We start from the raw sequence: 23,171 nt of genomic DNA on the forward strand, positions 1-23,171 counted from the left end.
GGGGTGTGTATATACGTGTATGAATGTGTATGTGTGTATATGTGTATATGTGTGTGTAGTGTATTCTGTGTATGTGTGCTTGTTTGTGTTTGTATGTGTATATGTTTGTGAATGTGTATGTATGTATATGTATGCATGTGTGTGTGCATCTGTGTATATGTGTATATGTATGTAGCCTGGGTATGTATGTGTATGCATGTGAGGGGTGTGTGTGTGTGTGTGTGTGTGTGTGTGTGTGTGTGTGTTGGGGGGAACTTTGGGGAGCAGGTTTGCTTCATTCGCCCTGATTACAAGGATCAAACCTAGGTGCCCAGACTTGTGTGACAAGGGCTTTCCATCCTGCCAGCTCAATCTTTGGCAGTGTAGTTAGAGGCTATAACAATGTCTTCTTTGATACAGAATATTGTTTCTGGGCATGATGGTTCATACCTAAACCAACCCTTGGGAAACAGAGACAGGATATCTCGTGACTTCAAGATCTGCATACTGAGCACCATAGAGAGATCCTGTCTCTAAAGAAAAGAAAATTAGAATGAGGAGGAGGAGGAGGAAGAAGAGGAGGAGGAGGGGGAGGAGGAGGAGGAGGAGGAAGAAGCAGAGCATGATAGAGGAGAAGTATGACAGAGAAGGGTGGAGAAGTGGCCATTAGCTTCCCCAGAATTCATCTTCAGATCTGATATAAGCTCTGAAATTTTCAGCTTTTTAAAGATTTTTATCATTTCCAATTATGTGTCTGTGTGTGTGTGTCGTGTAGACATGTACATGTAAGGGCAGGCGCCTTTGGAGGCCATAGGGGTGGAATCCCTGGAAGCTAGAGTTATAAATGGTGGGACCCACCTGATGTGGGTGTTGGGAATTGAACCCAGGTCCTCTGGTAGAGCAGCAAGTGCTCTTAACCACTGAGCTATCTCCCCAGACACCGAAGCTTTCTTATCAGATGTCCTTCAACATCGTTCAATTCTCATGATATTGGAAAAATCAGGGTATCTTAGAGAGTGGTGGAGCCCTTCTCTTCTTAGGGAGCTAAAATCCAGGAAACTCAACAGCCAGCCACCAAGGCTGCCTTGAGCCAGATTTTGTGGTTCTCACCTCTCAGATTCAGAGAATGAAAGGGATCAAAGAGAGTGGGTTTTAGAAGTTTGCTACAGATTTTTAGGTAAAAGCTTAAGAGGGAGGGAGGGAGGGAGGGAGGGAGGGAGGGAAAGAGGGAGGGAGGGAAAGAGGGAGGTAGGGAGGTAACTAGAGCTGAGCTTCTGTATAGCAAGCATGGTCCCAGGAAATAGAGTACTATCTAACTGTTTCTCTGGGCCTTTTTAAAGGACTTGTGCAGGCAGGCATGGTGGCACACATCTTTGAAATTCGTGAGGCAGAAGTAAAAGGATCTCTTGAGTTAAAGGTCTGCCTGATCTTTACATAGTGAGTTCTAGCACAGCAAGGATTACATAAAGAGACTCTGTCTCAATAGAGATAGATAGATAGATAGATAGATAGATAGATAGATAGATAGAAGGATAGGAGATAGACAGATATAACAAAGTACTTATGCCAGAAACTGGGGTGTAGTATGGGGAGAGGGATGTTAGCCCAAGCCTTCAGTCCTGGGTGCTCATTTGGGAATAACAAAGAGGGACCAGGGTTCTCATCTGTTGTTCCTGTCAGCAAGGGCAGCTGAGGAATGGCTGCCTTGGGGTTCCAGGCCTGTCTGACCAGTTTCTGCTGCCTAGTTCCAACATTTCCCACTTCTGAAGAAGCAATCCTAAAATCTTTAGGAGCCATATTAGGGACCAGAGCATCAAACACTTTTAGCCACGACAGGACCAAGGGCAATTTTGACTTATGGCTGAGGATATGAATGGTAGGAGACCCCTGCCCTGTCTGACCAGCTTCTATCTCCTGAACTCCTTCATTAATTTCTTGTACATTGACAGTGTTACCATTTCTCTTCTTAGCTGCTTCTAAATTCCAACTGAAGTAAACTCCCCAACTCACCATCTCTCCTTTTACTCTGGCTTTGCCACAGGGGTATCAAGTATTCCCCCACTGAGGAAAACACAAACCCCCATTACCTTTAGCTCAGTCTCCACGTTTTCCCAAATATTTGCAAGTTATCCTACCTGTCAAACAAAGTGATCTGGTAGACCAGATGGCAGTTTCTCTTGAATGCTTTCTCCTTCCTTACAATTCTTTTTGTTTTTATTAAAGATTTACTTCATTTATATGAATACTCCATAGCTGTTTTCAGACTCACCAGAAGAGAGCATCAGATCCCATTACACATGGTTCTGAGCCACCATGTGGTTGCTGGGATTTGAACTCAGGACCTCTGGAAGAGCAGTCAGCGCTCTTAACCGCTGAGCCATTTCTCCAGCCCCTTCCTTACAATTCTTGTTTTGTTCAGTTTGGGCCTTTGAAACAGAATCTCACGTAGCCCTCAGACCGGCCCTACACACCCTATCCAAGAACATCCTTGACTCCAGTCTTCTTGTCTCCCAAGTGCTCAGACAGACAGGTCACCCTTGAATGTATGCGTTCCCTCTTAATGGCCTTTGCTCCTGAAAATTCCAACAGTCTGTGTTAACTGAAGGCTTATGCTTTGGACTTAGGGGCCCATGGGAGTGGTTTCACCCCAGGGTCAGTTCCTCCTCCTGGTCTGATGTTCATGCTACATACTTATGGAAATATGAAGGGGCTCCAGGCACTGAGAAGGTATCACTTGTGTGTGACTTTTTAAGTGAGCCAAGAAAGGAACTTCTGACCCAGGAACAAGGTATTTTGGTTTAGGTGGGTTTTTTTGTTTGTTTTTGTTTTGTTTTGTTTTGTTTGTTTTGTTTTGTTTTGTTTTGTTTTTTGGTTGGTTGGTTCTTTTCTTTTTATTTATGTGTACTGGGGGGTGGAACATACACATGCCACACCATTTGTGTGAAGGTCGGAGCATTAATTGCAGGATCCAGTTTTCTCTTCCACCTCGTGTATCCCCAGGACTGAACTCAGGTCCTCAGGCTTGGCAGCAAGCACCTTCACTTGCTGAGCCATTTTGCCAGCCCAAGGCCTCAGTAAGAGGCCACCACAAGTCAGAATTCCTGCTGACACCCTTACCTGCTGGGTTAGAAGGAACTCGGGACCTCTTGTCTTCCGCATCTTTGCAACCAGCCCTCAGGATTTCTAAACCAAACTGGGCTAAGTTGCGATGAAGATGAGCAAGAGACAGGAAAATAAAGTTAGATGTTGAGGGAATGGCAAGAGAAGGAAGGCCGAGTGCTAGCACCAGACGTCCCGGAAGAATGTATTGAAACAGTAATAGGATGCCCAACCTAACTACCAGCTTAGAATAGACCAACAAGCCCGGTCAACCAAAACAAAAGGTAGGGGTGGGGGTGGGGTGCAGGCTCCCGGAAGGACTCACCATCATCCACTCTGAGATGTAACGCGCATAGAGATGGCCGGTGCTGGCACCTGGCGCCAATCCCGATGACTCCTCAGGTGATCATCTCTGAGGTCCCACATCACAGTTCTTGGTCCAAAGGGAACGAAAGCCACGTCTTCTGGGCCAACGGAGAGTACCCCTGACTGGGAGCAGAAATTCGGGCTGTCCCTAATGTCGTGTTCCACTGTGGAGGATGTGGCTTGAACTTTTTATAGTCACAAAACAAAAGAAGCTGAGTCACTACGTTCACCAAATACATCAGTGAGGGGTGTGACAAGGGCAGAGCTTTGGGGTCGGTGGGCGCCAGCGCTCTGGCAAGTTTAGCAATGCATTCCAGAAGATGTACCTAGGAGTCAAAGATGCGAACTCAGAACTAGTAGATGACTACTAAGAGGAACTAAAGATAGTCCCTGTGTGATTCTGACTCACGGTGTACAACATTCAGATGTCTCTTCACAACCTGAAGCCGCAGTTCAGCCATCAGCAACCCAGATATGGCTCCTTCGGGGTTCATACTGCTTCCCTAGAACAGAAAGGAAACAGTATTTTTTCTTTTCCGAAATGTGAAGTCATGTCCTACAAAAGCCACCCCCATGCCCCTAGAGTTCTCACATGTCCTACCTTTGATTCAATCCTTGATTTAGCAGATCAAGATGGCACCTTGATAGGTGCCAGGCCCGGCAATGCCAGGGATACTGCAATGAGCCAAACCAGCAGCCGCCGTCTATCATCTGATGCTGCCTGATCCCTCTCAGGTCTTTGTACTTCCTGATTATTGGACCTCACCCTCATTTGCATGTGGATATGAAGAACACAGAGCTCCTCTAGATTGCTCACAGTCACATCCTCAGACAAAAAAAGAAAAAAAGAAAAAAAAGACTTGTTTACAGTGAGAGATCCCAACAGAGAGGGACTGGGGTTATTAGCTCAGTGGTGGAGCCTGCATTTGGTCCTTAACACTGCAAACACTCGGTACCTGTTAAATACCTGTATGCAGATACATCACTGCTGGCAGAGGCCTTACTGCAAGTGCAGCAAAGAGCTCTGAATTCAAGGAGTCTGGCAGCCACTGACAAGCAAAGTAAGTCTGTGGTTCTCAGCATATAGGTCACCACCCCCTTGGGGTCGAACACCAGATATTTACATTATAATTTGTAAACTAGCAAAGATACACTTCACTTATGAGCAACAAAATAGTTTTTTTGGGGGGGTCACCACAACACGAGGAACTGGTAAAGGGTCACAGCGTTAGGAAGGTTGAGAGCCACTGCTCTGAATGAATCGATCAAAGAGTGGAGCCAGGCTGTCAAGATGGCTAGAAATTAAGAACACTGGTTGCTCTCCCAGAGACCCTGAGTTCAATTCACAGCAACTATATGGTGGCTCACACTTGTCTATAATGACATCTGGTGTCCTCTTCTAGCCTGCATAATAAAATAAATAAATAAATAAAAACTCTTTTAAAAGAGGGAGCTAGGAAAGAAGGGGTTTATGAGGCTCCCAAGTCTGAGAGGGGGGAAGGGAGAGGAGAGGAGGGGAGTGGGGAGCGCCTTTTCAGTGGTGTGGCCTCGGAATCAGGAGTTCACGCTCCTGTGAACAATCTCTCAACTGAGACCCTGTCAGCAACCCTAATGAAACTCATCTGGTCATCAAAATTCATTAACTAACTAATTAAGTAGGAAGAGCAAAGGCCTCAGAGATAGGGAAACGAAACTAGTTGGGTATTCATGAATATGAATATGAAAAAATGTTGTGTGTGTATGAAAATGCCAGAATGAAACCATATATATACATATACATATATATGTATAATTAACATAGTTAAATAAAAAATAAATTAGGGCTGGGAGACTGCCCAGTGGGTGAGCACATCCACAGGAGGACTGGAATTTATAGCCCCAGAATCCTTGTAAAGAAGACAAGAGACCCCTGGGGCAAACCCATCAACTAGAAGAGGGATTCCAGAGAGAACCTGCCTAGACAAATACAGAGGAATGCAGGGTGTCGTTTCTACCTGCCTGCCAGGATCACCCACGTACACAAGAGGCCCACTCACAGAGTAACACTAACACACAGATATACACTAAAAAAAAACTTTGTTTTTAATTTAAAGAACAAGTCCTTTAACCCCACCAGTGAGTAATTGAGGCAGGAGGATTAAGAAATTCAAGGTCATACTTAAGCTTCCAGAGAGTTCCAGGCTAGCCTGGGCAACCTGCGACCCCGTTTCAAAACAAAAACAAAAACAAAAACAAAAAAAATGGTTAAACCAATACAGAGTGAATGACCTAAGTCGGATAGCAATGTCACGGAGCCTTGTAATCTAGGGACAACATAATGTCAAGTCCCTCCTAGTTAGTGGAGGTAGGATGCGGGAGGAAAGTGCCTCCAAGACACTGCATATGCAAGCACACACGCACGCACGCATACCAAGATAAGCAGAGGGAGGCAGGAGCTGGGGAGAGCCAGGCGGGGTCACTGCCCCGAGAGGTGTGGCTGCTGCAGCCAGCCAAGGTCTCCGGCTCCCAGGTTTCTCTTATTTGCTTACTGTGCCCTACCTGGGCCCCAAGGTACTGACTCCGCCCTCTGAACCCCGGGAAAACCTAGGTGACCTGGGAGTGGGATATCTATTCTTGCTGTGGTGTGGGACGTCTGATGACTGCGGGCCGAAGACGGAGAAATTGGGGTGCGGGGAGCGACGCCTTGCAGGAGGCTGCCCCGCCCCACTCCTCTTGATTTCGTTGAGGAGGGAGCCGCCCCGTTCCCGCCCCTAACTAGTCCGGCCGCGAGGAGCTTCTAGGAGGTGCAGACCCAGCCGACCTGCAGAGATGGAGGCAGCCAGCACCTGGGCGCTGCTGCTGGCCCTGCTACTGCTGCTGCTGCTGCTGGCTCTGACGCTGCCCAGGACCCCGGCCCGAGGCCACCTACCCCCGGGGCCCACGCCGCTGCCGTTGCTGGGGAACCTCCTGCAGCTGCGGCCCGGGGCGCTGTACTCGGGGTTCTTACGGGTGAGGGAACGCAAGGACATCCTAACGGGATATGCGCGGGGGCGGGGGGCGGGGGGCGGGGAGCCTTCTAAGTGTCTGGGCAGATGAGTCTTGCAGAAGCAGGAATCCTTAGGGCAAAGAGACTATGATTGCCTTGAGCCTGAGACGCGAACAAGTTGACCCAGGCTGGGCAAGAGAGAGAGGGTATCCAGGTTGGGATGGGCAGAGCTCAGCCAGTCCTGGAAGTGGAATCCTGGGCTAAGAAAGAAAAGAAATGCCCTGAAAGGGGGACGAGAGCTGGAAGGGACACAGCTCACAGAAGTCTAGGAGGAAATGAGACCAGGACCCAGAGGGGTAGGGGTCCCAGGTCTCAGGGACAAACAGATTGCTGGAAGTTAGTGAGCTGGTACGAAAGCTGCAAAGCAGGCATTCTCTAAGCAAGAGGGTGGTGGGCGAGCTTGTCGTCCCCACCACCACCCGTTGGAAAGGAAGCATCTGGAAGCTGGAGGGGGCTGAGCAGAGAGCATCCTAGGGCTGAAGGAATCTGCCTCAGAGACTCCCAGAGTGGGAGGCGGGTGTAGCTCTGCTAGGAGGGAGCTAGGAGTTCCTGCCACCGGGTGGGAGGATGGGGAGGCAGTCCCAACTTGCTGGGGGTAGTGGGGGGGTGAAGTTCTCCATTCAAAAATATTCTGAGGAACTTTTAAGGACAGAAAAGAGGAGTGGGCGTCTAAGGGAGAGATGGGACACATGCTTCATGGCACTTGGTTGTGATATTTAAGTGTTCAGTAGAGGTTGAAAGGGGTAGCCAGGTACTGGGAAGAGGGGGATTAAGCAACACCAAAGCTGGTTGTGGATGGTCCCAAGATCAGAGGTTCGAAGAGCCTAGAAGGAAGTGAGAGGGAAGGCAAAGGGATGTGTTTAAGAAGCCCCCATCCCAGCACTCTGGAGGCAGAGGATCTCTGTGAGCTTGAGGCCAGCCTGATCTACAGAGCGAGTTCCAGGACAGCCAGAGCTACACCGAGAAAACCTGTCTCCAGAAAAATAAAAGGGTGAGGGTGGGGATGGGCTGGAGCTCCCATTCCACACGCTCATGCAAAAGGAGAGCAGCTTCCCAAAGGGATACTTTTTGCTTGCAGTGGAGAGCGGACCAGTTCCTGATACAGGGGGCAAAAGCCACACCACACGGTGTGGAACTAATACAGGCTGCCTGACAGAGGCAGCTCCCTGGGACCCTCTTCTCCCTCTCTGCCCCCAGCTAAGTAAGAAGTATGGGCCTGTGTTCACGGTACACCTGGGCCCCTGGCGCCGCGTGGTGGTCCTGGTTGGACATGATGCTGTTCGAGAAGCCCTGGGAGGTCAGGCTGAGGAATTCAGCGGGCGGGGAACGTTGGCAACTCTGGACAAGACCTTTGATGGTCACGGTGAGTCATGAGTGCAAATGGGGGCTGCTGGGTCTTGCCCCACTTCAGGTATGGAAGGTTTTGTACAGGTGACTAAGTGCCTACCTTTCTAGGAAATGGGGTGACAACAGTGCCTGTCATTGAAGGTTGTACTAAGGTTGTTAAAGAAGAGAGCAGGCTTGTGTCAAGTGGGTGCTTACTCACCAACTTCCAACCAGAGTGATCATAATTACTACTCCCTTATCCGGGAATTGATAAATAAGCACTCATGGCACGGAAGCTTGACGTACGTGGCTCATTCCCAACATTTGGTAGGCTAAGACTGGAGGAACTCAGCATGCACTACATAGTGAGTTCAAGGTCAGTTTGGGCTACATAGGACATGACAGTGTGACTAGGATTTGTGGTAGAGCATGCATAGAACCTACCAGTGATAGTTGCAGGCCTTGTTCAGTGGAAAGTACTTAACTAGAATTCCCCAGTGAGGGGCTGGGGGCATGGCTCAGTGGTAGCGCCCCTGCCTAGAATCCCCAGTGAGGGGCTGGGGTGTGGCTCAGTGGTAGAGCCCCTGCCTAGAATCCCCCAGTGAGGGGCTGGGGGTGTGGCTCAGTGGTAGAGCCCCTGCCTAGAATCCCCCAGTGAGGGGCTGGGGTGTGGCTCAATGGTAGAGCCCCTGCCTAAAATCCCCCAGTGGGCATGGCTCAACAGAGTATTTTCTTAGAATTCACTAATGAAGGGCCAAGGATCTTGTCCTCTCCCTAGCTTGTGTAATGCCATGGATTCCATGCCCAAGCCAAAAGCAAGAGAAGAGGGCCAGGGGGCCCAAAACACAGAAATAATTCTTTATGCTAAGATGGGAAGCATGAGCAGCATGTGTGGAGCCCTGGCTTCAGTCTCCAGGACCACAGAAAAGTCCGGCAACACAGTAGTGACTAAGCTGCCTACTTCCCCTAGAGAACCCAGACAGCCTGTCAGCAGACAGGATGGAAGGGCGAGCTAGCATTGGGGGGTGGGGTGGGGGGAATCTAGGATTCTAGGAATCCAGAGGCGGTGCCAGACGCAGCCTATGCTCTGAGACATACCCAAGAAACTGACAGGACAAAGAGTCTGTCGAAGCTGCAGCTCTTGGGCTAGAAGGGAAGTTATATCCAGGCAAAAGGACCAGCATGCTCGCAGGTGTGGAGGAAAGAGAATGGATGTCACATTTCTCTTTGTCAGTGCACAGGCTCTCGGTGCCCGGCCCTGTCCTAGGTACTGAGGACACGCAGTTTCCAAGGCAGATAGATGCCCGTGTCTTCTGGCTGTGAGAGAAATGTAGAAACTACAGAGGGGATAGAATTCTAAAGTGAGAAGAAGCACGGCTCTGAGAGCAGGGACACAGTGTGGGGGTGGAGGTGCTGCACTGGAGTGGGGTGGGGAGGGAGGCAGGCTTCTCAGAGCAGGTGACATCTGGGCTGCAACACAGTGAGGGAGTGGGGTTCCTCCAGGCTGGGGAGGCAGCAGAGAGTGGCGGCTCAGGCCTTTGATCCAAGTACTCAACAGGCTGAGTCAAGAGGATTGCTAGGAGTTCAGGCCAGCCTGGGCTACATAGCAAGACCCTCTCAAAAAAAAAAATCATTAATAATTAAAAACAAAAGGATGGGGGCAGGGAAGATGGTTAAGCAGTTCTTAAAGAGAACTTGACCCTTGTTCCCAGGACCCGTTTTGGGCAGCTCACAATAGCTTATATTCCTGCTTCAAGGGATCTGACCTCCTCTTCTGGCCTCTCCAGGCACTTGTTGTATATGTGTGAACGTACACAACACACAGAGAAATTTAAAAAAAATAAATCTTTTAAAATAAGTAAAACAATGGACTGCATCTAGGAATGTACTTGTGGTAGAATCCTCACAGAATCCTCCAGTGAGGGGCTGGGGGCGTGGCTCAGTGGTAGAGCCCCTGCCTAGAATCCCCCAGTGAGGGGCTGGGGGCGTGGCTCAGTGGTAGAGCCCCTGCCTAGAATCCAGAATCTCCCCAGTGAGGGCCCGGGGAAGAGAATTTAACACTGGTAGAGAGCTTAACATGTGCAAAGCCCTAACTAGGTTCATGTCCATCAACCCCTAAAAGAACTAGAAGGGTGGGAGAAAACAGCAAGGGTCCAGGTGGGGTTGGGGGATTGTGAATGAAGCCTTTGAGGAAATGAGAGAAGTTGTAGTTGATGATTAATAAAGCTAGAAGTCAGCATGCTTCTGTCCACCTAGCAGGCCTGTGAGTCACACCAGAGCAGCTGGGCTCTGGTTTTCTGAGAGCTATGCATTTCCCCAAGGAAAAGGCTGTGGAGTGAACAGAACTGAAGGTTAAAAGCCCAGAGGAGGGACTAGCTGGACCATGACAAGGGCTAAGGATGGAGAGAAAATGTATTTGTCAGAGAAGGCTGAGAGGGCTAGGATTCTGAGGAACAGCCAAGGGATGCGTAGTGGGGCTGAGGTAGGGAAAGGAAAGATCTAGAAGCTGGTTTCAGACATGAGAGGAGCCCAGGACAGCTTCCAACTGCCACTACAAGCCAGCCTTCATCCCATAGCTCTGAGTTCAGGAGGGGAGAACTGTGCAAAGGCATGTGTCTCGGATAAAAGAAAAGACGATGTGACTTTAACCTTCTGGCTCTCTGTTCATATTCTCACCTTGGCTCCTCAGGGCCCATGGTGCTCCTCCACACATGCTGGGACACGAGGGGACAAAGAGGGATAAAAAGGTGATGGGGGGTTAGTCACACATTCAGGCTATCTCCTCTGGCTTAAGCTCAAAGGATAAAGAGCTAAGTCAACTGTGTACTTATAGATCACCTACTGAGTCCTTATTACACACACGCACACGCACACGCACGCATGCACATGCACACGCACATGCTCACGCTCACACTCGCATGTGCACACACCATCTGCCAGGCTGGTACAGGTTCAGGACAGGGCCCTGGGACATCTCACTGAAGGGAAGGGACCAGTCTCTTCCTGAATCTGGCTTTCTATGCAGGAGTTTTCTTTGCCAATGGGGAGCGGTGGAAACAGCTGAGGAAATTCACCCTGCTGGCTCTACGGGACCTGGGCATGGGCAAGCGAGAGGGCGAGGAGCTGATCCAGGAGGAGGTGCAGAATCTGGTGGAGGCTTTCCAGAAGACAGAAGGTCAGAAGGGTGGAGCCAACAGATGCTTCCAGCCAAGAGGAAGAGGAACCATCCCCTTTGTTCCTGGGTGGTGGTGAATCTGCTAAGGGATGGTGGGGGGTGCACAGGGGTGGGGAACTTTGCTCACCTCCTCACTGACTCTGTCCTTTATCTCTGGAGGTGCCACAACTGCTCTCCCTGTCCTTGGAACATTGGTACCCTTGAGCAGGCTCTCTTTCTCCCTCTCTCCCCGCTTCCTTCCTCTTTAACCCCCTATCTCCTTTGTCTTGTTTTGTCTGAGACAGAATTTTACTAGTTAGGCCAGTCTGTCTGGCCTGGAACTGATAATTAATCCTTCTGCCTCAGTCTCCAAGTGCTAGGACTGCAGGCGTGAGCTGCCACGGCTGGCTCTCCCCCCCCCCCCTCTCTCTCTCTTTCTCTGTGTGTGTGTGTGTGTGTGTGTGTGTGTGTGTGTGTGTGTGTGCGCACACGCTGTTTATCTGATTTCATAAATAAACCACAGTAAGTTCCTTTCAATGGTAAAAACAGCATCCTTGACACAGGGGATTCTAATGAAATCGGCAGCGACAGGAACAGACAGTTGCTTCCTGAGGTTTAGCCACTGCCTGTAACAGGCCAGTGAACACAAAGCGAAACACAGGTGGCCTTCTTATTTCTGAGACAGTGATAGAATGTCCCCCGTGTTCAAACATGTTTGTACGCCCAGCTATATGAATCCAAGTGTAAAACCACTCAGTAGGTGTGAGGTGACACCCCCGTCTTTGCGGAACATTGAACGTAACTACTTAATCTTGAGAAAGGGAGAGAGAGCCACACTAGCATGCAGCTGGAGCTGTTATTCTAAAGAAGCTCACTTCCGCTTCACCACAAGTCGGTTTTATTTAAATCAGGGCTGTCCGACAAAAACATTGCTCGCCATTCACGTTCTGAATTGAATCACGGTTCACATATGAGACATTTGTTTTGTGATAAGTAAGGCAGAGTAGCCTTGGGTTTTGTAAGTCAGTGTTTCTCGGTGTCGCCCTGGCTGTCCTGGACCTCACTCTGTAGGCCAGGCTGGCCTTGAACTCAGAGAGATCCACCCGCCTCTGTCTCCCCAGTGCTGGCACCAAAGGTATGCGCCATCACTGCCCGGCTTCACTCTTCACCTTTTTAAGATAAGCTATTCAGTCTGCCCTCTCCTTTCTTAATCCAGAGAACGTCATTTCTGTCCCAGATATGTATTCTTTGAATTCTCCAAATACTCCATTAGGGCTTTATCTCCCAGGTGATCCTTTGTTCTCCTTGGCATCTGTGTAAGAGAATCCATTGGCCTGGCCTGGCTTCCACCCAGACAGACCCTGGAGATTTGATCCAGTCCCATGCTTGCCTCTCTTTTCCACAGTGTGGAAAACTCTTCTGGCCTTTCTCAACACTACAAACCACTCAAATGCTGCAACCCAAAGACAGATGCCCTGTTCTCTCTCTTTTCTCTCTCTTTGTTGCTAGGCTTTGTTTTAGGTTTGGGGTGTGTGTGTGTGTGTGTGTGTGTGTGTGTGTGTGTGTGTGTGTGTGTCTGTCTGTGTGTGTGTGTTTTGGTTTTTTGCTTTTCGAGACATAGTCTCACTCTGTAACCCTTGAACTCCCAGCAATCCTTCTGTCTCAGCTTCTCAAGGGCCAGGAACACAGGTGTGAGCTACCACAACTATTTTAATGCTCTTTCTGCCTCTTTTTATCTAATTCTAATCTCTCTCTCTCTCTCTCTCTCTCTCTCTCTCTCTCTCTCTCTCTCTCTCTTTCTCTGCCTTCTATGCCTCTGGGGGACGTCCATTCAACCCTTCCATGCTGCTGGCCCAGGCTACCTCTAATGTCGTCTGTTCCCTCATCTTTGGCGTCCGTTTGCCCTATGAAGATAAAGAGTTTCAGGCTGTGATCCAGGCAGCAAGTGGGACCTTGTTGGGGATCAGCTCTCCATGGGGCCAGGTAAGTGCTGGAAGCCTTCTCTAGCCCCAAAGCTTCCTGTCAAACGCTCTGGGAATGAGTTGTCTTCCTGTACCCACAGGCCTACGAGATGTTCTCCTGGCTACTGCAGCCCTTGCCAGGCCCCCACACACAGCTCCAGCACCACTTGGGCACACTGGCTGCCTTCACTATCCAGCAGGTACAGAGACACCAGGGACGCTCCCACACCTCAGGTCCTGCTCGTGACGTCGTCGATGCCTTCCTGCAAAAGATGGCACAGGTGTGGAAGAGGAAAGTCCCTTTTGAGTATGACTGGCAACTGGCCTAGCTAATAGTCCATTTACTTAGCGTATGCTGAGCCCTCATCCCAGGGATGAACTCAGGATGGGACTCTGGGGAGGATTTATTTTATTTTGCTAGAGGAAGAGACCATTCCTTTTTGATTCTAGTCTGCTATAAAGAGCTTTCTTCAGGGACTGAGAGCTCCAGAGGGTCTTTATTACTCTCTTCCCTTTTTATTTTTGGTGAGATATGGTCTTACTCTGTAATCAGGCCTGGAACTCACCCTGAGGCCTAGGCTGGCCTGGAACTCACCCTGAGGCCTAGGCTGGCCTGGAACTCACCCTGAGGCCTAGGCTGGCCTGGAACTCACCCTGAGGCCTAGGCTGGCCTGGAACTCACCCTGAGGCCTAGGCTGGCCTGGAACTCACCCTGAGGCCTAGACTGGCCTGGAACTCACCCTGAGGCCTAGGCTGGCCTGGAACTCACCCTGAGGCCTAGGCTGGCCTGGAACTCACCCTGAGGCCTAGGCTGGCCTGGAACTTGGAGATATCCCCCTGTGTCTGCCTCCTAAGGGCTAACCCCCCAGGCCTAGCTTCAGGTCTTTTCTCTACCTCCATGTGTCTGTATACAAGTTGGCAGAGCTGTCTAGCAAGCAGGAAGCCCTAGGTACCACCCCTAGAACCACATGAACTGGTTATGGTAGCTCACACTTGTCATCCCAGCACCTAGGACGCAGAAGCAGGAGGTCATCTTCATCTGTATAGCAAGTATGAGGCCAGCCTGGGCTACATGAGACCCTGTTTCATAAACAAGAGTAATGACCAATGGCTTGTCTCGGTGGGTAAAAGGATTTGGCATCAAGTCTGACTGTCTGTGTTTGAGACCCAGGACCCATAGGACAGGGAGAACCAGCTTCTGCAAGTTGTCCTCTGACCTCCACATGCATACCATGGCGCACCCATGCCCACACATAAAATGTTTAAAAAAAGATTTTCTTTTAAATCTAGAATGTCACCCACCATGCCTTTAATCCCAGCACTCAGGAAGAAGGAAACAGGTAAATCTCTGTGACCAGCCTAGTCTACAGAGTGAGTTCCAAGACAACCAAGGATACACAGAGAAACTTTGTCTGGAATAATAATAATAATAATAATAATAATAATAATAATAATAATAATAACAACAATAATAACAATAATAACAATAAATAAACTTGAATCTGTATCCCACTTAAATAACAGTTCCTCACTTCCCAACTTGTCCCAAACACTTATTTCAAAAGGAGAAAGAAGACCCAGGTACAGAATTCACCGAGAAGAACTTGCTGATGACAGTCACATACCTGCTGTTTGCTGGGACTATGACCATCGGAGCCACCATCCGCTATGCCCTTCTGCTCCTACTGAAGTACCCTCAAGTCCAAAGTAAGAAACTGGTCCTGCCAGGCGGCCCCAGGAACCAGAGCAGCGGTTCCGGAGGACAGAATGTGGAAATGAAAAAGAACGTGGCTTGGAGTTCCCCAAGGGGTTCCCCGAGCGGCGAGGGCTTCCAGAACTTCTGATCACAGTGCAAGATGTAGTGAGAGGCGAGACAGGACCCACCTGTGCCACTTGTCACCTTGTCCCCACTCATGGGGAGCCATAGAAGGATCTTGAGCAGGGAAGATATGATTGGTTTGTGCATTTATTTTTATTTGAGATAGGATCATACTTTATAGCCCAAGCTAGCCTGCTGCTCACTGTTTAGCCCAGGCTGGTCGCTAACTCAGCATCCTAGCTCGGCTTCCCTCGTGCTGGATGTGTTAAATTACCGCATGCAGTTTATATCTGCATTTTAGAAAATGTCTGAGCTTCCATGACAGAATGAACTGGAGGAGACTGGAACTCAGTGGCAGAGTTCTTGCCTAGAGTCTCAGGGGACAGTGAAGGGGAGCTCAAGAGCCCTTGCTTAGAATCGATCCACTGGTGAAAGGTGGGGATGTGACTCAATGGTAGAGTGATTGCCTAGCAAGCAGGAGGCTTTGGATAACATTCCCAGCTAACACCCCACAACATGCACACATGCACACACACACACACACACACACACACACACACACAGGAATACCATATGCACATGCGCACACTCATGCAGGCACACATGTACACACATGCATGTAGGAACACACACACACACACACACACATAGGAACACCATATGCACATGCGCACACTCATGCAGGCACACATGTACACACATGCATGTAGGAACACACACACACACACGCAGGCACACACATGAATGAATGCATGCAGGAACATACATACACACATGTGCATACTCGCACAGGCACACATGTACACACATGCGTGCACACACACACACACATGCGCGCACGCACGCACAGCGGATTGTAAATGATGAGAGGAGACCCAAGCGCTCCAGGAGGTGGACGGAAACCTGAAGAAATAAGACAGGGTTAGGCGGGACACAGGGGATAGAAGCGGAATAGGCTGGTCTTGAGAACAAGGAAAGGAGGACTTGTCCAGGGGTACACTTGAGTTTCTAGCTGGCAAACTGCGGACAGTGGAGTTACCCTGAGCTAGAGACAGGAAAGATGAGGACGGTGTTGCTGTCAAAGGGGATGCCAAACACTGTGGGTCTTGCCTGTAATCCCTGCACTCAGGAGGCCTGAAGCAGAATGACTGTCACAAGTTCAAGGCCAGCCTTTATCACATAGTGAATGACAGCCTTGGCTACTTACCAAGAGCCTGTCATAAGAAAAAGGAGGGGAAATGCAGGTGGGGAAATATATTAAAGTCACCTTGGAAGGCAAGCAGGAGGCTCTGGGTAATATTCCCAGTTAGCACCCCACAACATGCACACCTGCACACACAGACACACAGACACACACACACACACACACACACACACACGGAGAAGAATACAAACTTCACAAGACACTGGACCAGGCCTGGAGTTTAAAAATTATAATCAGGGCTAGGGAGATGGTTCAGAGGGTAGCTGCACAAGCATGAGGATGTGAGTTCAAATCCTCACCATTTATGTAAAAAGCTTGGCACAGCTGTACCATAACTCAGCACTAAGGGAGGAGGGGCTGAGACCGGAAAATCACTACTGGCTGCCAGCCTAGCTCCGGGTTCAGCTGTAGATAACGGGAATAAGGTGGTTAGTAATGGAGCAAGACAGGGACATCCTCCTTGGGCACCCCAGCACACTTGTGTGCACATCCCCATCCCCCACACCCCATCTAGGTGTGGTAGTGCTCACCTGTAATCCCAACGCTTAGTAGGCTGTGAGTTTGAGGCCCAGGCTTGGTTACACGTGGAGATACACTCTAGCCTGGTTCATAGACAAAACAGAATAAACAAAACAATGAAAAAGAGGTCATGATCAGAGCTGTGGCTAGCCTGTAGTAAGTGAGGAAGGGCAGGTGGATAACAGGCCAGGCTGGGAATGAACTCCCCACCCCCACCTCCAATCCCACTCCCACCCCAACACCACCCCCAATCCCACCCCCAGGGAACTCAATGTCTCCAGCTAAATGCCTGAAGGCTAGTGAAGTAACCTGACCCCTAGTGAAGTAGCCTGACCGGATAAGCAGCACTCTAAGGCCCAGGGCCGTTACTGGACTCAGCTATGACTTTGAGTGGATGTCTGAGGCTCTGTGGGTCTCAGTTTCCTCATCTAGAAAATGGTGATCAATAACAGTCTCCACCATGCCCACACCTTTAATCCCATTGCTTGGGAGGCAGAGGAAAGTGATCTCTGTGAGTCCGAGGCTAGGCTGGTTTATGTAGCGATTTACAGGACAGCCACTCTCAACACCATTTTTTTGTTAAGGGAGTTAAGGCAAAATAGATACAATATCCAACATAGGCAGACGAGACCCCAGGCTTACCTGCTCCTCACCTGCTGCTAGCCTCACCCCCAAACCACTCCTGCACAAGATGAGGCTTCTGGGGGAAGAATCCTAGGGTCCGTCCCACCCTTGACCCGTAACACTCTTGATTCAGAGCGTGTTCGGGAGGAGCTGATCCAGGAGCTGGGTCCCAGCAGGGCTCCAAGTCTCAGCGATCGAGTTCGCCTCCCTTACACGGATGCTGTTTTACACGAGGCACAGCGGCTCCTGGCCCTGGTACCCATGGGAATGCCCCACACCGTCACGAAGACCACTTCCTTCAGAGGATATACTCTGCCCAAGGTAGGTGTATGGCACGGCCAGAGCAATTACCTCTGCCCTGGGACTTGCCTTTGGATGCCTCTGCCTCTGTCTGGTCCACCCCTTTCTCTCCCGCCTCTATTGAAAAACAGTTCAGAATAGAACCACCAGGGGGCGACATACCTCCAATCCTGAGAGAACAGCAGCGGCTCCTTCTGGAATCAAATCCTTATGCTAGTTAGCTCTGTTGTTTTTCTTAGCTGGAACTTGAACAAATTGCTTCATCCGCTGAGCTTCAAAATACCCCTCTTCTAAATTAGGAATAACGATACTAATAGTCATTCGGACTTGTAAGAGAATGCTTGAAAAACATCTACCCAGCTCTTGATGGTGGGTGGGTGCCCATGTACACACAGAGGACAGCCACAGTGTCATAATAAACACCTTACATCGTGTCAGCCATTGTTCTGGATGCTTTCTGTTAGCGTCATTTTCTTTCATCCGCAAAACAATCCTATGCAGTCATCACACCCATTTTACAGATGGCAGAACTAAGAGGTGTGCACCCAGCCAGAGAGTGGGAAGACAAGATTTGAACCCAGGACCTAAGCTTTAATCACTTCAACCTTTCTTTCTGTTACTTAGTAACAGTTCCATGATCCTTTTCCGGGAGCTCCTTCACCTTCACAGCTCACATGCCAGGGGCCAGACTTTGTAGCAAATCACACTTTGCCCCTCTGCTCTGACTCCCCCGCCTGCCTTCACCCTCTCCCATAACAGCCCCAAGAATACACAAGCTCTGGTCTGGCCCGAGGGACTGCAGCCCTCCCTGCCTGTCCCTTCTTGGACATCCCTCCCCACATGCTCTTGTCTTGCCTCCTGCGACATTCCCCAGAGAGGTGACTTCGTACAGCCACAATTTAATCTCGAGATCACAACAGACTCCCAGAATCTCAAAACAGTATAAAAATAGCACACTTTGCCAGTCTCCCCTAGGGGTTTCCTTGGCTACTGCTTAAGTTCTCTAGGCCTTAGTTTCTCCATTTTTTTTTTCATAGCCCTCCCTTCACCCTATAAGGTACTAGGGGTTGAACCCAGGACCTCTTACACATTAAGCAAATGTTCTACCACCAACTTACATCCTAGACGCACACCCTTGTGGAGGTTTGTTTGGTTGGTTTTTGATTTTTTTTTTTTTTTTTTTTTTTTTATTTTCGGAGCTGGGGACTGAACCTAGGGTTTGCGCTTAGGCAAGCACTCTACCACTGAGCTAAATCCCCAACCCCTGATTTTTCTTTTGAAATATGATCTTTAGGGTTGGGGATTTAGCTCAGTGGTAGAGCACTTGCCTAGCAAGCACAAGGCCCTGGGTTCGGTCCCCAGCTCTGGGAAAAAAACAAAAAAAAAAAACCAAAAAACAAGGAAATATGATCTTTTTAAGTAGCATGGGCTGGCCTTGAACTTGCAATCTTGCCTCCTTCCTATCTCAGCCTCCAGGCTCGTGCCATTACACCCAGACTCTCCGTCTTTAAATTGGGCTTCTCCTTCCTGAGCTTAACTCCAGAGACTCAAGGTGTCAGGACAGGACAGGACTGTGTCCGTGTGAGCCTGTTACATACAAGGCAGTGGGTGTGAATGTTGAAAGAAAACGCTTGGTTATCCCAGTGTGGTAACACACACGCCTGCTATGTCACCACTGAGAAACTGAGGCAGGAGAATTGCTGCCAGTTCAAGGTTAGCTTGGGATACATAATGAGACCTGGCCTAGAACGAAAGTAGGAGCAAACGGGAGAAAAGAGAGAAAGGCACAGAAGTGGTTATTTAAAAAAGAGCGCACAGTGCTGTAGCTGAGGACCCAAGTTTCGTTCTCAGCATCCATGTTGGGTGGCTCACAGCTGCCGGTAACTCCAGCTCCAGGGGGACACGACGCTTCTGCATCTACAAGGATTCATATGCACATACACACACTCTGACACACATGCATAAATTTAAAAAAAAAAACTAAATACCTATAAATCTTTTCTTTAAAAAAATAATTTTTAATCCAGTTATTTTAAGAGTATACATGTAGAACACCCAACTGTGTGAGCTTTCACCTGTCTCCTCAGGGCACTGAGGTCTTTCCTCTGATTGGCTCCGTACTGCATGACCCTGCGGTTTTCCGGAACCCGGAAGAGTTCCAGCCAAGCCGCTTCCTGGACGACGATGGTCGGATTAGAAAACACGAAGCCTTCCTGCCCTACTCCTTAGGTATCTAATGGGCTTTCGGGATAATCAGAGGGTGCTGACTGGCCCGTGGCTCCAATTGGGGAGGCGCTTTCCCGCACCCCTGGGTCTCTGTCGGTTCCCAGGGTCCCGTGAGCCCAGATGTGACCACGGCTGACTCAGTCCTTCCCACCAGGTAAGCGAGTCTGCCTAGGAGAAGGCCTGGCTCGGGCGGAGCTGTGGCTCTTCTTCACTTCCATCTTGCAAGCCTTCTCCCTGGACACCCCGTGCCCGCCGGGTGACTTGAGTCTGAAGCCAGCTGTCCGTGGACTTTTCAACATCCCCCCGGACTTCCAGCTGCAGGTCTGGCCCACTGGCGATCAGTCCAGATGAAGGAAGGAATTTGGAAGGTGGGAGCCACCTGGGACGACACAGTGTGTGAAGCAGGAGTCTCGGGAGCTACCCCACACCACACACCATGTACCAAGGTAGCTGTGAAGACCAGGGGGCCACATCCCCAGGACATAACCGCACAGCAACCGACGCGTATGCTTTTTTGGAGAGGGCTGTCTGAAACGGGATCTTGCTATGGGACACAAGCAGATCTCAAAACTTGTGATCTTCCTGCCTCAGCGTCCTGGTTGCTGTAATTAAAGATATGCACCGCCATGAAGAGCTGCATAGGTTTCCAGCCTACATCAATGTAATGTATACCATCCGGAATCACAAGCATATAGCTAGATACCCCACCATCCACCACACAATTGCGTATGCACACAACCTTAATCTACACAGACACACAAACAACCCAACCGCGTTCAAGACCTCCCTGTCTAACGCTCTCAGCACCACGTTGCTGGGTCCCTGCCATAGAAAACAGCATGCCCCAGCTGGGGTCGTGTCACAGCCAGAACGATGTTCCTGTCTACTCCCATGGAATGACCTCACCACCATCCAGGCACACGAGTACCTCCATCTACGGCCACTAGCCAGAAATCCACACAGCCAAACCTTACATGACAACATCTTGGCTCTTCCAAACGTCTTCCCACTGAGACACACCGTGACGACAAACTATTCCCCCGCCGCCTCCACACCCTTGCCCCTCAAACATGCTCCTTCCAGCAAATTTCCCCAATATAACTGTTTCCTGGTCTGTAACTGCGCGCACAGACCTTTTACAGATGGGGACCACAGACCCAGAGGAAAAAATTCCCAGTCGTGTTTTACGTAATTGCATTATCAGGGGCCTGCTCTCAAACACATTCTGATCTCAAGCTGCCTACAAGTCCTCATGGGAGTGCTGGAAATGTACCCCTCCCCTGGAAGGACTAACTGGTCAAACAGGGATGGAGCAGGGGAGTGCTGTTGGATGTTTCCAGCCCTCCTTATCAGGACAGAAGCCATATCTGACCTCTTTGTGTCCCCATTTTGCAATAAAAGTTTGTCTCTGGCCCGGGAACGGACACCCTCGGCTTGTGTGAGTAAGGGGTGGGGATGAGGGAGTCCGCCCCTCCCCTGAGGCTGGGAGGGAGCAGAAAAACATGGTTACCGCCCACCTCGCTGTTGACATCAATGCCAGATGTGTAGCTGAGGGGGTGGGGAGAGGGAACAGACAGGGCTGGGGCTGTCTGCTGTGAGCTTTAGGATCACCGGAAAGTCTTCAGCCAACAACAGCTCTGGCCTCTGGGAGGGCTCCAAATCTGAAAGCAGATTGCTGACACACAGGCACTAAGGACACAGGCCTCACACTCTACCCTTGTTTCCACTACCAGGCGTCTCCTGGTTTTTCCCATCACTCCATTTTTTTTTTAAAACAGCCATCAACTCTATCGATGCTGTCTGGAGGTGTAGCTCAATGGTGGGCGCCTGCTTAACATGTATGGGGCCCGGAGTTCCATCTTCATTACTGACAGAAATAAAAAATAAAATGGCCACTAGCTTCTGCTGGGTCTACTTCACTTATCACTCTTTGTTACGGTTATTTTAAGAAAAAATTAGAAAATAATTGAACATGCGTTGTCTTTTAATTTCATTTAGGACAGGGCCTTAGGTAAGAGGCGGTGATGCACCCCTTTAATCCCAGCACTTGGGAGGCAGAAGCAGGTGGATCTGTGTGAGTTCCAGACCAACCTGGTCTACAGATCAAGTTCTAGGACAGCCAGGGTCATTTGAAAAACCTAAAAAAAAAAAAAAAAAACTAAAAAAAAACAAAACAAAACAAAAAACAGGAGGAATGGGAGGAAGAAAAAGAACAAGAGGAGAAGGGGGAAGAAGAAGAGGGAAGAGGAGGAGGGGAATCTCATGTAGCCCAGGCTGAGTTCTCTGTAAAGCCAAGGCTCGCCTTGAACTTCTGATCCTCCTGCCTCTACGCCCCAGGTGCCAGGATCTCTGCTGTGCTCACTGTGCCTGTTTTGTTTTCTATTTGTTTGAGACAGAGTTTCTCTGTGTAGCCCTGGTTGTCCTGGAAATTGTCCTGTAGACCAGGCTGGCCTTGAACTCACAGATCCACCTGCTTCTGCCTCCTGAGGGATTAAAGGCGAGTGCCACTGACTTGGCTTACCCTGTCTGGTTTTCTATGGTGCTGGTGATGGAATTCGAGGCTTCATCACGTGCTAGGTGGGCTCTACTGACTGAGCAACCTAATACCCCAGACCTACACCTACCCCAGACCCACACCTACCCCAGACCTACACCTACCCCAGACCCACACCTACCCCAGACCCACACCTACCCCAGAACCACACCTACCCCAGACCCACACCTACCCCAGACCCACACCTACCCCAGACCCACACCTACCCCAGACCCACACCTACCCCAGACCCACACCTACCCCAGACCCACACCTACCCCAGACCCACACTTACCCCAGACCTAAGTCATCTTTTTGAAAGCTTCCCAATGGGCTGAAGAGACGGCTCAGCAGTTAAAAGCCCCACTGTTCTTCCAGAGATCTCAAGTCCAATCCCAAACACCCACATGGCAACTTAAAACTGTCTTCTTACTCCAACTCCAGGAGATCTGATATCCTCTGAAGATACCACACATATATGAGGTACACAAATATTCGTGCAGACAAAACACCTATCCCATAAAATTATACACATACACATACAGTTTATCCAAAAAACTCTTGTAGTCTGGGGAGATGGCTCAGTGGTTAAGAGCACTATCTGCTCTTCCAGAGGTCCTGAGTTCAATTCCCAGGAACCACATGGTGGCTCACAGCCATCTGTAATGGGATCCAACGCCCTCTTCTGGTGTGTCTGAAGACCATGACAGTGTACCCATATACATGAAACAGATAAATAAATAAATCTTTAAAAAAAAAAAAAAAAGACAATGGCTTTTGCTTGCTTTGCTCTTAAAATTCACATTCAGGATAATCTGGAATCTTCCAAGTGATGAATTTAAAGAGTCATGGAACTAAATATGGTAGTGCAAGCCTCTAATTTCAGCACCCAAGAGGCTCTGGCAAGCCGATTACCGAGAGTTTGAGGCTAGCATGGAGTACATGGTGAGTGTGAGGTGGCCTAAGCTATTTCTAAAGGTTGTTTCAAAGATAAGAAGGTAAATAGTAACCCTGCACCTTGTACTCTCTCAACATA

The 23,171-nt window shown here is 49.5% G+C and overlaps 1 protein-coding gene across 1 annotated transcript; it reads left to right on the plus strand.

The window, feature by feature from the left end:
- The first annotated feature begins 5,963 nt into the window (after positions 1-5,963).
- On the plus strand, positions 5,964-21,568 carry LOC116892445 (cytochrome P450 2S1). The gene is made up of 9 exons (XM_032894146.1): positions 5,964-6,432; positions 7,667-7,832; positions 10,821-10,968; positions 12,770-12,932; positions 13,012-13,191; positions 14,476-14,617; positions 17,210-17,397; positions 19,464-19,605; positions 19,757-21,568. The coding sequence occupies exons 1-9, from the start codon at positions 6,253-6,255 to the stop codon at positions 19,951-19,953; spliced, it is 1,506 nt and encodes a 501-aa protein (XP_032750037.1). The 5' UTR covers positions 5,964-6,252; the 3' UTR covers positions 19,954-21,568.
- The last annotated feature ends 1,603 nt before the right edge of the window (positions 21,569-23,171 follow it).

The sequence above is a fragment of the Rattus rattus genome, chromosome 2, assembly GCF_011064425.1.
Source record: "Rattus rattus isolate New Zealand chromosome 2, Rrattus_CSIRO_v1, whole genome shotgun sequence".
Lineage (NCBI taxonomy): Eukaryota > Metazoa > Chordata > Mammalia > Rodentia > Muridae > Rattus > Rattus rattus.